Source organism: Apaloderma vittatum, unplaced genomic scaffold (assembly GCF_000703405.1).
Source record: "Apaloderma vittatum isolate BGI_N311 unplaced genomic scaffold, ASM70340v1 scaffold15792, whole genome shotgun sequence".
Classification (NCBI taxonomy): Eukaryota; Metazoa; Chordata; class Aves; order Trogoniformes; family Trogonidae; genus Apaloderma; species Apaloderma vittatum.
The window spans coordinates 27,535-45,377 of NW_009702050.1; the positions used below are offsets into that span (position 1 = coordinate 27,535).

Genomic DNA, 17,843 nt, shown 5'->3' on the forward strand with positions numbered 1-17,843 from the left:
AGGGGTCAGCAAATTCATCACCGTAAATACAGTGTTGGCACTGACATGAGAAGTGTTTAAGTACACAGGAGGCTTTTAAGTTGTACATTCTTTCTTTTCTATAGTAAAGAAAGCAAAGGAAACAGAGAGAGAATCAGCAGAAAATACACATCCCTTAAATAGAATTGGCACCCACATCTTAAAATATTAATAATTTTCATCTGTCTAGCTAGCTAATCTTTATTCCATTTAAAATATTTTAAATCACTATTTTCACTTACTCAAATTAATTATTCATATTATTATTTATATAAGCATAAAATATCTTTACAATTAAATACTTATGCATCATCATAACTACCTTTAGAAACAAGAATAATTTTTAAAAAAATCTGTATAGTAATGGGTAACTTCCTGTACAAGAACCAAAACACTGAAGAATGAAGAACCTCTAGAGATCATTTTTAAGGATTATGGACTGCTTTGGCAAGCAACAGGCCAGAGACGTACTTGATAACTTGTCAAAACAGTCTGTAATCCCAATTAAAGCCTTCTCTTGAGAGCTGGCTGATGTACATCAAGCTTGTATGCAAGGTTCTGCTGACACTTAAAATCCTCTTTCTTTTATTTGTTGAATCTTTTGCTTTGTGATTTCAGTTGTGTATCTCTCATTATTCTTAAAATATTTAAAATTGAGCTAGAGAGGAGCAAATGCCTAGCTGCCTCATGTATGTGCATGGAGTGATTTCTGCTGTAACTACATTTTCAGTCAAACTGTTTTCATTGGCTTTGTGGACTTCTATTTGTTTACTATTATTCACTACAGATTCAGTTTTATTTGAAGGAATGCTGACAATATTTTTCTTTCCTTTTAGAACTTTTTATTCATAAGGCCACAGTCCAAATAAGGGAATGACCCCTCAAAGCATTAGTAAGCACTGGTAAAATTTTAAAATGTGCTGAAGTCATACTGACTTCTTAGTTCCTCAATTTCTTTGATACATTCCAAAATATTACCATGTAGATATAACTTCAAGCATGCAATTAATCCACTTTAAATTATGCATATTGTTATTTTTATTGACGCTAATATAGAGCTTCTGTGCTGTCCAGTGTCTTTATGCCTAAGTTAGTTTCATTAAGGGCTCTTCCTAACAAACACCTGCACTTCTGATTTCATCCATTTTGTGATGAATGAGTTTATTAGTATAATTGTCAGGTGACCGTAGATACTTTGTAGGTACTTTTTTTCTTACTTGTATAGAGGAAGGGAATTTCTATGTCTTTCCTTAGCTGCTGCTGATCATTGTAGTATAGGTCAGCAGTGAACCCTGTGCCATCAGGCAAAACCACAAAATCGAAATTCTCTGCAAAGTGCATTAAGGAAGAACTGCAACCTGTGCAGAATTTAAAATTCAGTTTCTAACACCCCTTGCCATTTTTGGCTATTGCATGTATGTATGTAGTTAACACACTACATAATGTGGTACTCCACCACGTTTGATTGTACGTTTACTAGTATGTTCTTCAATTTTGTGCATTTGGACTTCTTAGCATAAACCAAAGTTAAGCATGATCCTGAGTAAGTATGATCTGTTGAGTTGGAAAAGCCGTTTTCATTAAACCTATTTGTATTCTGCAATTTTAAGTCTTACGGAAAGGAAACGTTGCATTCTGTTGTGCTACGTGCGTTTAAAACTGTATTGAATAGTTGTCTTTGGACTTGGTTCGGAGTTCACTGAAGTCTGATGGGTTTTACTTCAGGTCCTTTGTGCATATTTCTTCATTGCTGGTGCCTCCATTACTGAAATATTTCCATTTCCATGGTATCAAAAGCAAGTTTTATGTTGAGTACAAGTGTATTAAATCAGACTAATGTCCTTTCACTGATTTGGAGAATGAATGTAGATTGATGCTATTGTTCTTTTTGGTTTAAAGTTGAAACCAGAAAAATCTTAAATGAGGAAGAGGTTGAGAAGTCTCTCATAAACCTTTTGGAAATTGAAAACAATGGAGTTAAAGTTGCTGCTTCCCAAGCAATTTCTGCCATGTGTGAGAATTTAGCTAGCAAACGTGCCTTTGGACTCCAGGGTAAGTAGGGTGGGAAGGCATGAACTGAGAATCTGTGCTTTTCCATTTATAAAGAAGCACATTAAAATTTTGCAGACTGCCATGGTTTATTTAAAGGTTCATGTATACAATTATTTCTTTCAAAGGAATTCCGCAGCTAGTACAGTTGCTAAGCAGTGACAGTGAAGAGGTAAAAGAAGCTGCGGTGAGAGCATTAGCTAATTTGACAGCAGCCAGTCCTAGTAATGCAAGGTGAGTCTGCAATAATTTAATTATTTTTTTAAAACACTACTCTGAATACAGAGTGATAATATTTTGATTTTCAAAGAATGCCTTATCTTGCCTGTATCCTACAAGGCAGATCTGTTTGAATTTGACTATAAGGCACTTTTAGGTGCTCAAGTCATCTGGAATAGGTTGGTTTTCAACAACATTACAAGAGTTACACTAACTCAGTATATGAACGTTTGCTTTATCAAGGAAAGGTATGAAGCAGATGTAAAAAAAGCAGAGATATAAATCATATTTTGCAGAGAGCATATGAGGAAAACATGCCTTGCAATGTAAGACATTTGATGTGGGATATTTTTTGAAACTTCAGAATTAGTAGGTATCCTTTAAAATTTGATGGTTCACGCAACTTTTTGGACTGATTTAAATCCAGTCTTTGAGGGAGATAGCACTGAGATACTCTGAATATTGGCGTTGTCTTTTTTCTTAATTGTTTCCCAAATCATAGTGAATGCCCATAGTGCACTCTTTAAAAGAAGTGTAACTTCAGTATCCAAAATAACTAGCAAAGGATAGTTAGCTGACTATAAGTTCCAAAATAATTGTATCGACTGAATTCTACTGTCAGTTGCAGAGCTCTGTTATCCCAACTCTATTAAAAGTTTTGTTCAAGGAAAGAAACAGAGCAGTCTGACGTATATGAGCAATCACATGTAACTACCAAACCGTAAAATAAAATTCCTTAAAAGTTTCCTGGAATATACTTAAGGAAGTTGTAATCCATTCACAGGCATTCTTTGAAGTGAAAAAGTAAAATAACTCACCAAATAAATTATTTGTTTCAATTTATTGATTCAACTCTAATAGTCACCAGTATTCCCTTAATGTTACCAGATGGAGCCATAATTTGACACAAGAGAATAATACTCTGTTCTCAGCTTCACGTGGATTTTTCTGGTCTGATATTCTGCTCTCCTCATGTGTGTGACTCTTCAGTTGGTGTCAGTGGGAGTCATGCACACATAAAAAGAGCGCAGTGCCGGAGTCTAGGGATCAAACTCTCAGCTCCGCTACAGCTGTTTTTCATAGCACAGCCCTTTGAGGTTTCACATTGTGAAAAGAATCTCTGGAGAGTTTTGGGTTGGTATAGCAGCTTATGCCAACTCATTCAGTTTCTTTTGCCAAGGAGATAGTCAGGACATTGTTTAGCTCAACTGCTAGAACAATTCTCTGAGACCTCAGGCAGGGAAATAGCTGTCTCTCTTCCTCTGCATTATAATTCAGTCCTTATTTGTTTCTTGCTGGGCAGAGTCAGGAAATTGTAAAGGTGGTTTACATATACTTCTCTCTCTTTGCAGTCCAGCTCCAAGTACAATATGGAAGCGCCAGATAATCTAATCACAGGTCTTCTGTGAAAATCAGGAAGCAATAATTTACATTAAATATGTATATTGGATGAATGCCATGTGACTATATAATTACTTCAGAGCTTCATTTCTAAATCAAAACCATTAATAAGTCATAGAAGGGTCCAAGTGTGACTAGGATGTGACTGGGAACTATAAATGAATACATAGAGTCGAACTCTCAGCTGATAAAAATTGGTATAGTTCCAGCTCAGTGACAGAGTATCTGGCCCATATTTATTTTACATTCACATAACAGGAAGAAAAAAAAATAGTTTGGAGAAAATGCATTCCAGATTGAGTTACCATAATTGTATTTCATTTTGGAATATTTTGTGCATGTGTTTTGTAAACCACCAAAAATAAGTGTGTGTATATAATAAAGACACTGATACACTTTTGTGGTAATGTGACTTAGCTGTGTAATTATGTTGACAATATTCTGGTCCCTAATGAGACTAATGAGACTAGTGCCCTTTTATTGGTTATATATTAGATTCTTGTTACAAATCCTCCAAGAATATTTAATCATAAAGCTAATAGTAGCAGGTAGACCTTGTGTGGCGAGAACAAAATGGCTACAGTAAAGGGAAAGACTATTTACTCTAAATATTTTTGCTTTTTACCAGCCTAAAATTCAATCTTGTTGAACACATATACATGTGTTCTGCCGTATTTAATTTCCTGAGCGTTTTTGCATTTGTTATATTGATTGAAGGATGTGTACCCTGCCCTTTCGTTTTGTACAGTATATATTACAGAATGCAAACAGAGCACTGGGCACTGCTGGTTTTCCTGGAGATTTGTTCTTGTTAGGAATATTTGGTCAAGAAGTACTGTCTGCTTTTCATATAATATGGAAAAAATGTAAGTTGAAACAAATCGTGTAATTAGGGCTCCCACAATAGCTAGCTCGTAAGGATAAAGTCTTCCATTGATTAATACCACAAGAACAGCATAGGCAATGGGCAATACTACCCCCCACTAATGTATATTAACCTTGACCTTTAGGTGCTTCCCCACAGCAATGAAAGGCGAGGTCTATACCCCTACCCAATCAATCCTTTGTTTCTCAACTGAGACAGCTAATAAAGGTGTCAAATGTGGTGGAGGTTTTGTAATTAGAACACCTGTTCACGCTGAATGGGACAGAGACCAGCTTGTCATTTCACATAGGTCCCCAAGTGGCCACGATTTGGAAAAAATAAATAATGACTGCCCTCCTTAATACTTTAACCAAAGATCTAGAGCAGAAGAGAACATGAGTCCCATAGAAATGGTTTGAGCTTTCAGATTTACTGGAAAATGTGAATTTTCCATATGGTCTCTACCAGAACACATAAAAATTACTGTAAGTAACTTATAAAATATTTCAGCATTTAGTTTTTTGCTGCAAAGCTGATGTTTTGTCACACTTCAGTAGCACATGGAAAGAAATACGGTGGTCAAATGCCTCATTAGTTTACAGACTGACAACCTCAGATGATGCTTTTATCAGAATTTTGTCATAAAGTAATGACAGAATTTTAATGCTGCTGTGTATAATGATAAATTATTTGTAAGCATGTTAACATGTAGGCTAAATAAAAATAAAATTGCAAAGTATACTGCAGTTTAAAATCCCATGTACTTATTCTAACATACAAGAAATTAGTTTGCCACGTCACTGTGTGTTTAGCTGTGAGGCCATCCTTGATATATGTGTCAGAATTTGTTTCTGTGTCTGCTTGTGGGAAGAAGAGAATTATCTTCAGCATTTGCGTCCACTTCACATTTTTTAATCCAGAATGCTGACTTGCTTTATGAAAAACTATATAGTTATTTGGACAACAGAATGCCATTTTAAAGAAGCTAAGAAATCTGTCTATTTTTGATATGTCCAAGCATCGGGAAATGTAGACACAGTCCCTTCAATAATGTACATTATGCACAAATTGAAAAATTACACACAACCAAAGAAACAGCAGTGCCATCTATTGGTCAGAAAAATAAATTAGTCTGTTTTGTACAACAAACTACAGAACAAACGTTTTACTTCAGCCTCTGCGTATTTTTCCCATTTAAGGTATAATCAATTATTTTTGCTTTTCATGTATTTAGGATAAACTAATCATGTGAAATATAAATATGCTGTTGATTAGAAGTAACACATAGAAATAAGATCTCCATTGTACCAGTTAGCAAGACATTAATTTGGCCAGCTCTTTTCTTCAGTATTGTTGTAGCACAAATGCCATTTCTAATAGCTGTCTTCATAAATCTGGCAGTGTCTGAATTCTGGGCACCTAATGGAGTTACCACTAAAGAAAAACATATGCTCTGGAATTAGAGCTTTGTACTGGACATGAAAACTAATTAACAGCCTCAATAATATTTGTCTTACATTGTTTATTTTAAGTGCAAAATTTATAGCATTTGGAGTTTGGTTTGGAGGAAGAAAGAAAAGGATGTTTTTTGTTCAACTGTATTAAGGGCTGCAGAAAATTGTGGTACTTGACAGAGAATATTTCTCCTGGGGTTTATAATTAGTGTCATGTTACCTCTTTCTAAGTAGTATATCTGGATTCAAGATGGTAAAGTATCATCCCAAAATTTTCAAATGCAGCAAGCTTGATATTTAATTTTCTAATTCTTTAATTCTTCACAGAAATCAGTGGACCTATTTACATTAACAAAATTATGTCCATATCGACAGTTACAGACGTTATCACAGCATCTGGACTTAAACTTTCTCAAATATATCAAGATTTCCAAGCTTTGGGAGTAGGCTTCGGATAGAAATGTAGCTGGGGAACTCATTAGTTATGGGCAGTGCCTGGTGAGTTGGTGTTTCATCTATTACAAACTGAAATTCATGTACCGATCTAATGACCCAAAATACATGCTCAGTCTATTCCATGTGCATAATGCTCACCTTCTTAAATGGAAATTTTCAGTATCCATAACCAATTTTGTTGGGTTTATGAGAGGTATGTTATGAGAGGCTTTCAAGGAATAAATTTAAAGAATGTCCGGCTTTCCTACACTGGAAATTTTGTTAGTATCATCAGGAAGTAATGATTATTACCATTAGGTAGTAATCTTCCCTATTAGAAAATGAGAAAATTAATCAAAGCTTTTCTCTTTCAGGACTGTAGGTAGAACTTAATTTACATAAATGGATCAATATTGAAGCTTCAGTATTATGCAAGATAATATATTTACGTGAATATATATGTTAATTTATGAGAACAGGAAAGATTTCTAGAACATAAGAGCTACATTTAAGAAAAAGTCGGTAATAATCCGTTGTATAGGTTTTGTCTTTTTTATGGTTTAGTAGTTTTTCTTTAGAACGTAAGTTTGTACTTCTAAAGGAGGGTATCAACAATAGAATGGCAGTAGCTGCATTGTGTGAAGGTAGTGTGTTTTAATACTGACCCCTAGTGACAGAATTATTTTTTTGAGCTACTGTGCTGAAAGGTGAAGGGATTTTGTTGGGTTTTGTGGTTTATGTTGTTATTTTTCACATTAGCACCCATTCTGCTGAATGCTATGCAAATACAAACAGTTAATTCATGCCATGATCAGATTCCTGGTTTGACTTCCTTCTACCATATATCCATAGCGCGATGGGTGCTTCTAAAGAAAGACAACGAGCTCACAAGCTTTTCCTTACAGGTTACATATTGACTTCCATTGAAAACTGCAAAATGTTTTATGGTAAATTTCTGCCTTAGCACAAAAGCTGAATCAGAGCCTGTTGCTGGGATGCATTCAGAAATGAGTTCGCACTATGACTGTAACGTCCCATCACCCATTTGCAGCCCATGGACACTACCCTAAATTGTGCCCTGCTGGTCGGAGCAAAATGTTTCACTCAGCCAGCTGTTGATTTGTGCCTTAGATTTGTGAAGGTATGCCTGTGTGGAAAAGTCTCTCTACAGACTCAGATGCTGTAACTGTATATTCTTCCCCATACAGCAATTCTTACGCAAAAAAAAGGAGAAATAATTGTTACGTGTTTTCCTGTTTGTTTGTTTGTAAACTCAGTTGCCTATCAGTGGTAGTACTGAAGACAGAGAAGTGTCTATCAAGGGTAGCACTTACAGATGTAGTAAAATCCTTTGGGCTGTTTCTACTCCTCTGCCTTCGTGGGTGTTGTCACCTGTGATTTCCCATGGTAGACTCCTGTGAACGGGTCAGGTGAAACTTTTCTCTTCCTGGATGGAGACTCCCAAGCCTGGGAGAGAAAAATGTGTTTTATGTAGTGACACAAGTACAACGATTTCTCTTGAGTGTGTATCCCTGCAATGGTGTTCAGTGATATGCACTGAAATGAATTATACCTTTTATGAATTCAAAGTCGCAAAGGCTATTTTACGTTTGTATAAATTTCAGACAAATGTATTGGTGCTGTTACATGCTCATTTTCCTTGTAGCATATTTCTAAACCAAATGCAGATTATTTAAGTATATGTTTTAACTTACTTTAGTATAGTGTGAAGTTACAAATTTTAAGCATATATAAGGGAATTGTAGGTTTATGGCTGATCATGCAAAATTAATTTTGTCCTGCTATGAACTTAAACCTGTGTGCTGACTGCGGCATGTTGTCTGATTGGGCTGTCATATACACAATTGGGTAAAAAGGCTTTCACAAGTAATTTTAAACCTTTTGACTTGCAATCTCAGTGATTTTTTCTTAACATAGTAGTATATATGTACTTTCTTAGAGATTTAATTTTAAGAGAGAGAACTAAAAGCATAAGTTTCTCCTCTCTGAATCATCGTAAGAGCTTGAGCTTTAGCAAAGCAGAACAAATTGCTGCCATTCGAGATAAATTCACAGTTGTTGAGAAAGACTTACCCAGAAATGAAAGATGGGGTCAAATTTAACAGTCTGAGTGCTGTCTGTAGAGGACTGACTTGGCACAGCTCTTTGTCTTTACTCGTCTGGTGCTTCCAGAGGTGAGGAAGAACCTCTGTCTCCTCTGCCCCTGTGTTCAAATGAGTTGCTGTGAGGACCCTGCTTTGGCTTTTTCTTTCCTTCCCTTACACCTTCATGAAGGCTTGCTCTGCAACTCCTGAATCTTCCTCGTTACTTTGCTTTTGTAACAATGTGGATTCCAGACTCTCAACATTTGTGCCGAGTTATTGATTTTTTGCATACACTGTTTCTTGGATCAGAAAACAGAGAGAAGGGGATGGCATCTTTGTTTCATGAGCTTATCCTGATTGAAGCTTCATGAACTCCTGAAAGGGCAGGATAAGGTTTTCTGTTGCTAAATTTCAAGCCTTCCTCATAATAGCGGAAGCATCAGAAATTGTAATTGAAAGGCTCAGATATCGTGAATAGATAGTTCATTACCAATGCCCCTGTAGTATTTTAAATTAGATATACTGCAGTTTTAGAACTGACATCTATGTAACTTTGTCAGATGAGTTCAAGGACAGTCATTGTAAGATCTGCGTATTGTTAAATGGGGGTCAGGTATTACAGTTTCTGCTAACTCAGACTCTTTAAGGTTTTATTGCTTCCAGACCATGAGGTTTATTGAGTTTGGGGTTTGTTGATATTTTTTTTAGCAAGATAGTTGTCATTAAAAAATAGGAATTCACCGTTCAGTTCCTAAAATTAAAAATTAATATGATTTGTTGATATCAATATTTTTATTGTAGCACAAAGGCACCCAATGTTGTAGATCAGAGTCTCTGGTGCTAGATTCCCTTACTCAGAGTAAACACTGACATTAATTTCCCTTGTATAGTGAAAAAAGAAGGAAGTACTATTAGTCTTTAAATAAAATAGAAATGACTATATAAAACAATCAATTGGTTTTGAAAATAATTAAATCACAAATTGAAAACATTTGGTAAATGCAGATGACATTGGATGTGATTATTCTGATGGCATAACAAGGTAAACAAAGAATGCTAATGCGTTTAAGGGATAAAAAGGAAGATATTTGTTGAGGTTTTTCAAACTTCTAGTTAGGATATTCTTTCTCAGTCAGAAATTATGTAATAGAGCTGGATCAAAAATGCCTTGTGTGAAAAAGAAGTCATGCGATTTAACACAGATAGAGTTGATTTTAAAAAATGTGTGTGTAATTAGATGCATAATTCTTATGCATAATTTACATGCAATTATGTATGAAAATGAGATATGCACAGGCATAAATGGCGAACTAAGCACCTCACACACAATCACAGTAATTTTGCACAGAAATTAAACATGCAGTTGCAAATACATTTGGAAAATGAAGTCCATGAGGAGTCCAGCGGCCTTTGTGAGGAGAAAAATTAGATTTTTTTTCTGCACAGAAATTGTGTTAAATCCTTAGACAGAAGGGGAGAAATAAACAGCATAGAAGTGAGTAAAAATATGGTTTAATATAAACCAACTTATGTTCAGTTATGATAGAAGAGTCAAAACCAGACATCCTTAAACATTTTTATGAGATGTCAAAGTCACTGGTGTAAATTAAGCACAATCTAGTGTAAACAGCGGTGTGAAGCTGCACCACTGCCCTTCCCTTCTGTCTCCCCTCCCTGGGAGGCTGCTTAGGTTAGCGGCTTGGGGAACAGGCTCGGTGGTTTCTGTCAGCTCTTCCTTCGAACCGTGATTGCTTTCTCCATTGCGCTCTTTGGGAGGAAAAGCTGGCGGGAGCGCTGCCCGTGCACGGTGTCAGTAAGTCTGTTCTCTCTTGCTGTGGCTAGGAGGCTATTGTGCTTGATGTGATGCCAGCAAAGAGGTGGTTCTTGCCCCAGAGAACTTACGATCCTAAAAGTAAAATTAAGAAACTCCACAGAGTTTTGGTCCAGTCTTTACTTGATGATTGTTTTCACAACACTCTCCCAGTGTCTGAGCTTTCCTACTGCACCCCAGACAAGTAAAACAACAAAATACTCCATTCAGCAAAATTCATACACATCTCCAAAGCAACTGTTGAAAAAAAAGGTTGTACTTTGAAACTTTTGGTAATGATTTTATTATCAGCTTCTCATTTATTTCTGCCATAAAAACAGTAAAGAAAATATTTGTTTTTCTTAAATGCTCAGCATTTATTCTTTGAGGCTTGGGTGATCTTTTAGAGAATTTTCAGGAAAATCTGTTAATAACTTGTTACACTGTATATAAATGGAATATTTATTTTCTGACCTTTAAATGTTTGCTTTTCCAAAGAAAATTAAGAAAAATATTTTAGCTGTTCTTGAAACCAGTAGTTTGAATTCAGTTGTAATCAGAATTTTGCTGTTTTCACTACAGGGCATGGTTAAGGTCCTTAGGGTGTCTGAACCACGTATATCCTGGTTAAGGTAAATACATAACTGTGTTAGGTTGGGTACTCTAGTGATCATAACCATGCGCATATAAATCATAACATTTAAATTACTTTAATTTGAGCTCAGTCATTTCTACACCTATCTTGTCTGTTTTTTCATTTGTAATTCAGATAATCAGCTTCCAGTTTTCAAAACATTAATCTCTTCCCTCCATGATTAGAGAAGTTATTGTATTTTGAATCTTTACACAACATAGAGACCAAAAGTTGTAAATTTGTATAATTTACTCCTCTTCCACAAGAAATATACAAGAAGTGTATATTTTTTTCAGCTAAACCAAGACTCCCATCTTCATTGAGGCTCTAGCCCTGTAGCGGGAGTGCTGAAGTGCACCCTGTGAGCAGGACGTGTCTGAAGCAGAGATTGTTCTGGACGCAAGAAGACAGGCCAGTGCTGATCTACATCAGGCAAGGAGACGGCTAGTAAAAGCTTCTTCCTCTGACTTTTGTTTCCTTGTAGTGAAAAAAGTACACAATGCGTATCTCTGCCCAAGACAGAAGAGAATGAGGACCTCCATTCTTACATCTTAATGGTGCAGGATTTCAGCACCTTAAAAACTTAATTGTATTTGTCCTTTCAGCTCCTTCCTGAGGTCAGGCACTGCTATCCCTTTAGCAGCTGAGGGTCCATGGTCCAGGATGGCAGCACTATTTCTGTGTTCTCTGGAGGCCTATGGGGTAGGACGTTGCCCTTTCTTCCTTCTTCCCTCATAACCTCTTCCATATGTATTTTTGTTACTAGGACACAGTGTTGCCCTCAGGTGTCCATGGCCTCTTAAAATCTTATTCTCAAAGGTACTGGTTACCTTCAACTCTCATTACCCACTGTTGTCACTTCTAACATGAATTCTTTTAGCCTTGTGATCCATTGTGCTACTTGACGAAACTATACTCATGAAATGGTGATTCAGAATGAATCTGTGCAGAAGTAGAACGCAGGATTGGAATAAATATGTATGATCTTCTAAATCAGTGGTTCTCAACCTTTTTGAAGTTGAGTGGCACTTGAGAAAATTGGCTGTGCTCTGTACCTCGCTGAGGTCAGCTCTGAACACATAAGGAGCTGTCACCTTGCTCTTTTGTTAAGTACTTGTGCACTTGCTAGCTTTATGGAAATTATAGTAAATCTGCTTATAATGTGATTGGCAACGTCATTCAGTTCTGTATATCATTCCGGAATGGGTCTATTAAGGACTATATGTTTAATTAGGATTTCCTATACTTAAGTCTTATACTTACTGCAGAAGTATTGGGTATACTAGACCTGAGAGGTGCAGTGATGCGTTTGATAAATAGTGGATCTGTCCTGGAATTTCTGTGTATCCATTTTTCAGGAAAAACTGTTTGATTTTGTTGGCTTGTTGTGTTGTGGGTTTTTTTATCTGGATGAGGTATGTGTACATATATTAAATAATGCTATAAATCTAATAGCGTACGGACACGCCTTAACCGTGCGTGATTGTGTGCATATGTGGTGAGTCTCTCCCACACTTTTCCATCAGGTACATCGTGTCATTGTTACACGTGCTCTGAATGTGATGTTTTCCAGTAAATCTGTGAAGCATGTGGTACATAGCTGATCCTTACATGTGCAATCAACATGTCCAGGATTTCTTCTTATAGAGCAGCCTGGATAGAGCTACAGCACTCCTGAAACTGGGTAGAGTTTTCATGGGGAAGAGAAGACAATATTAACCAAAGAGCCTAGAAATGCAGTGGGCTTACCTAAGTCAAAAACAAAACAAAAACAAAAAAAAAACCCAAACAAAACATTTTCTACTGCTCTTTATCTGGTCAGGAAGGGAGGACACCCAGAAAGGGGGAAATCTAGATAATTGAAGACAATCTGAGAAGTGCAGTGCAGGACATATGAAAACGTGGAATTCGCTTCTGATTGGAGTCTGAGGGTGCTTGCATTACAGTTACTGGTGGTCCAAGGAGGATTAATTAGCCAAGGAGGATTAATTAGCCAACACCAAACTGGCCCTATAGCTTTATGCTGCAGTGAAGGTGATAACCCTACTCACCCTCAGTTCGCGGATTGCTGCCTTTTTCCTGGTTTTCCAAACTGGAAACTACCGCCTGCTTGCCTTCCTTACACCCATGCTCCAGCAGTACCTGTGAGCTGCCATTGCCTCGTAGCTCAGGCAGAGGTCAGGCTGACAAACCCAGTTACCCTCTGCTGGTTCACCCTGGGTATGCTCTAGAGTATCTGCGTCTCCCTCCCTGAGAATCTGGTTTGGAGATACTTGCACCAAGATGAGTTCACAGTAAGATCTATGTCATGTTGTCCGTGGAATGGCATTATATAGCACAATATGTATTCTGCTTTCTATCCTATTTGTGTAAGAATGTGACTATTGGCAGTCCTTAGCTTTTTTGTTTTTATCAATGCCTCAACAGTCTTGTGATAGCATAACTCTTTCTTGTACATGTAATGCTTGTAAGCTTGTGTTTATTTTGTAACTCTGGAAGTCATCAGAAAGTTAGTTGGATTTTGGTAAGATGCTGTTACAGTAAAAGTAAAATTTTCACGTCCAGATTTCTCTTATTAATGTGTTGACAGAAATTTAACAAAACTTATAAAAATTTACACTCTACTGTTGTTGAAGTGCTTAAATATGCTTGTGTAGGGGTGGCAGAGTTTGTTATGTTTTTGATATAGACAAAATGTACTAAAAGATGGTATAAAAAGCAGTTGCAAGGAAAATTCAGATTGCCATCTGGGCCTTTCCATTGCTAACAATATCACCAACTTCTATTTAACAAACAGATGAGGCCAATGTAAAATTACTGAGAGGACGTAGTAAATCAGACATATGCCTCAAATCATGTGATCGAATTTTATATACAAACTCAGAAGGAAGGCAATTCGATTTTTATAGTGTGCTGGTTTATAATGACCTTGAAAAAAATACCACTGAAACAAATAATTTAGACAAAAATTATTTCCTGTTTTCAAAACTGCAAAGTTTTGTCAAGAAGGTCAGCGAAGGTCTTAAGTTTGGAATAACTTATGATATTTGAACATGTAAGCTTTATTTGTATTGGTAGTCTCTTTTGTCTGTGGCAAAGAAACCAAAGAGTGATACATAATGAGGTGGTAACCCAGAAACATATGCCCTTTCAGATTTGTTAGAACGTGGTAGTTTCCTCTCAGCCAGGCCAGATTTTTTTCCTTAAGGTCTGCACCAGTTCTAGCCAAGAGTTCAGTATCATCATAAATCATGTCACCAACTGCTTTCAAATACATTCTTTAGCCCAGATATTAAATATGAAGTTGACTTTTTTCTTCTAAAAGGCACTGTCGTGACGAGTGCTGGAAGCAGAATAGCAGTGTTAAGATGACTTCATCTTAACCAGTTCCCTCTGCTGTGGCTGAGATGTAGGCCCACGTGACTATTAGTTTTGCCGCACATCAGATTTAGGTCATTTGCAAACGTGTCCTCTAACAGTGCAGCTGCCTGCACCTTCTGCTGTCTCCTGCCTGAAGTTACTATTTCCTTAGTAGGGCTTCTTCAACTGTTTTTTTTCTTGGCTATTCTCTAACCTAAATCTATGAAATGATACTTAAAAATATCCCAAAATCATCCCCAATTTTATTTGCAAACAAGTCGTTTTGCACACATAGATTAGAACTTGGCCACACCTGCGTTCGTCCCAGCGCCGCAGAGGGGCAGCACCCTTCAGCCACAGCTTCAATATCTTCTGGGATCAGAGGGCATATTTAAACTGAAGCTGATGATGATGTGGAACCACAGGTCTAGCCATGTGTCAATGTGTGTGTTGTACTCCTGCTCTCTGAATCAGCTTTTGTAAAGCCAGCTCAGTAATTTCTACATTGCACTAAACTTCAGCATGTACACCTATTCTGTGTGAACAGCAGAAACTTGGTGCAGTTTGTGCCACGTAGGTGTCTGATCACAGAAGTTCACTGAAACAGCACAAAGAACAACGTGATACTCCCTGCACTGTAATTCTCACTAGAAGTAGTGCTTCATAATGGAGAGAGGTGATAAGAGTGTGCAGAGGCATTTGCCTGGAACTAAATATGTGGAAATTCTGCATCTTTGAAAAAGATACAAGATTTAATTTACTTATTCAAAACCTCAGAAAGAATCCACGTCCTAATAAGTTAAAGAATCCAGAAGTTTGTGACTTGGTTTGTCTGCATGGGTTGTGCCTCTTGAACTTCACTCTGTGCATCATATATAAATGACAAATACATATATAGAAAATCTTGACATTTACTACTAATGTAGTTGGTAAATGTAGCACACTAAGAAGAAGTGGTTCTGAAATAACAAAGTTTTTTTCTCCATTTTGCTAGTGCTGTTGCTGAGGCTGAAGGAATTGAGCCATTAGTAAATACCTTGAATGCTCAGAGAGATGGAGCCATTGCAAGTGCTGCCGCAGTGCTAACAAATCTGGCCGTGCAAGAGGCATTCCGTGTAAAAATCCAGAGCTGTGGTGTTATGACTGCCCTTGTAGAACCACTGTGCTCAACCAGCAGCCAAGTGCAAAGCAAAGCAGCGTTCGCTGTGGCTGCGTTTGGTTGTGATGCTGATGCAAGAACTGAGGTAAAACTGCTCTTTGTGGTTATTTATAACATCTCTAGATCCTAAGGTTGGTGTTACACTTACCTAGAATCTTTGTGGTTTGTATCTGTCCTAAAAGTCCAGGGCTTTCTAGATAGTAACTAATTTTTCTCTTTCATCATAAGCTTGTTCAGCTGAATTTAGCTTTTTTTTTTTAGTTTGTCAAGATAACTTGGAGCAGGGCTTTCATTAATTTGTATTTTTATCACTGTATTTGCTTGCACCAAATTAATGTTTTACAGTTTTCCAGTGGCTTCAGTGAGCTTCAGCAAGGGCTATATCTTAATCCCCATGTTTATGAGCATTAAACATTAAGGTTTCTTTCAGCTGTTGGCTGAATTTTGAAGATGAGCAGTTCTGTGCTCTTTATTCTCCCTCTGTGTTGTTCTGTTGCCCACTTTCAAGGCCTGAATGGCAATGTCTGACTTTGATTAGTCAAGATCCTGGATGGGCATAGAGTAAATGTAATTCAGACACAACTCAAAATATAATTAATCCCTTGATCAGACACCCAGCAAGTTGATTTTTTTGCTGTTTATCAATGGCCATGGTATTTTCTTTTCATAAATAAGGATGGTGCTATGTGCATTCATAGATCATGAGCTGGAGTTTTCTCATGGGTCAAGGCTGTTAATTAGGACATGAATAAGGGGCATAGATAATTAATCTACCTCTTTCAGTGTCCTTAAAATGTCTTTCTCTTCAGAAATCCAAATGAGCAATATTTCCTCCAGCATGTATGGGAAAGGTACTGTAGCACACAGGAGAATAGGATGTTAATAAGATTGTCATACATACAATGCAATACAAATTCAAATACATTGTGATGTAAATTAGTTGCTAGAAGGCAATGGAACACAGAAGAAGCCGTGTAACTCTCCGGTAGTCTTGAGTTGCGTAGTCTCTTCAGATTCCACAGGGCTATCTTCTAACTGGAAGGCAAGGCAGAGCCAGAAGGGACGCGTGCCTTGCACTGCTCTGAAGCTCATATCAGCTCCAGCCCATGCAGAGTTCACAGAAGCACAGAATTCCCCTAAACATCCTTTCTACCAGCCCAGCAGAGCTTATCTACAAGGCTTGAATGTTTCAGAAGGTGAAGGGCTATCTAGTAACTGGAAGGCAAGGCAGAGCAGAAGGGACGCGTGCCTTGCACTGCTCTGAAGCTCATATCAGCTCCAGCCCATGCAGAGTTCACAGAAGCACAGAATTCCCCTAAACATCCTTTCTACCAGCCCAGCAGAGCTTATCTACAAGGCTTGAATGTTTCAGAAGGTGAATTTCACAGGCTTTTTTGTTTCCTGGTATAGATGGCATATGTAAGTGGTAAAGTCTTCGGGTTTTTTACAGTTAAGAAATTCAGGTGGACTGGGACCACTCGTTGAATTGCTGCATTCTAAGAATGAAGAAGTCAGAAGAAATGCCTGTTGGGCTGTTCTGGTCTGTGCAAGTGATGAGCTGACGGCTGTTGAACTATGCAGGCTAGGGTGAGTAGAAATAATACCAAGGGGCAGATGGAAGATTTTGATGTGAGAGCTCTCTTAAAAGTTGATTTTTACGTATTTATAGAAGAATAGCAAAGTTAAGCAATACTTTTTGGTAAGCAGAAACTACTTTTGCACCACAAATGTTACAGATGAAATTATATCAATTTTAAGTAAGAGAAGTCTTTAGAAAAAAGGTAAGCCTGAAGAGAGAACTGTCTGAACTTTTAAAAATGTTTATTGTTTCTCTGACTGAATTAGATTTTATATTGAAGATATGCTTATAGTAGTCAAAATTAGGGACTATCGTGCCCCTTACATATGAAACTGAAATTGCTAGTTCAGGGTCTGTTAAATACACAGTAAATTGTACTTATTACACAAGGGCTAAATTTGATTTACAAGGCCTAGTTAACTGCAGGTGTGCTGAAGTGTCATTTGAAAGAGAATCTATTTTATTCCTTCTTAGAAACCCCAAGTTCCATATATCAATGTGTTTTAGGTTATAAGAATTACGGCACCGGGCTCCTTGTACAACGTGACTCTTCTATTGTTAGATTAAAATATATATAATTGTCCTGCTCCCTCTGCTGGACACTTTTCTGATTACTGCACAGATATTAAAATCCATCTATGAGGGCATTCTGGAGAGTGAGAATCTAAGAAATCTAAGGCAGGAGGGAACCTCAAATGTAATGTTATCCATCTGCTCACTGTAAGACTGAGTCGGGTACATTGCATATTTTTGCT

The 17,843-nt window shown here is 37.2% G+C and overlaps 1 protein-coding gene across 1 annotated transcript in view; it reads left to right on the forward strand.

Annotated features, from left to right (window-relative positions):
• The window catches only part of ARMC3 (armadillo repeat containing 3), a 48,758-nt gene that overhangs the window by 17,491 nt on the left and 13,424 nt on the right, over positions 1-17,843 (forward strand). Inside the window, exons 8-11 of the mRNA XM_009879392.1 lie at positions 1,918-2,070; positions 2,196-2,301; positions 15,345-15,594; positions 16,960-17,096. Of these exons, the coding sequence (XP_009877694.1) occupies positions 1,918-2,070; positions 2,196-2,301; positions 15,345-15,594; positions 16,960-17,096 (646 nt within the window). The remainder of the gene's footprint in view (positions 1-1,917; positions 2,071-2,195; positions 2,302-15,344; positions 15,595-16,959; positions 17,097-17,843) is intronic.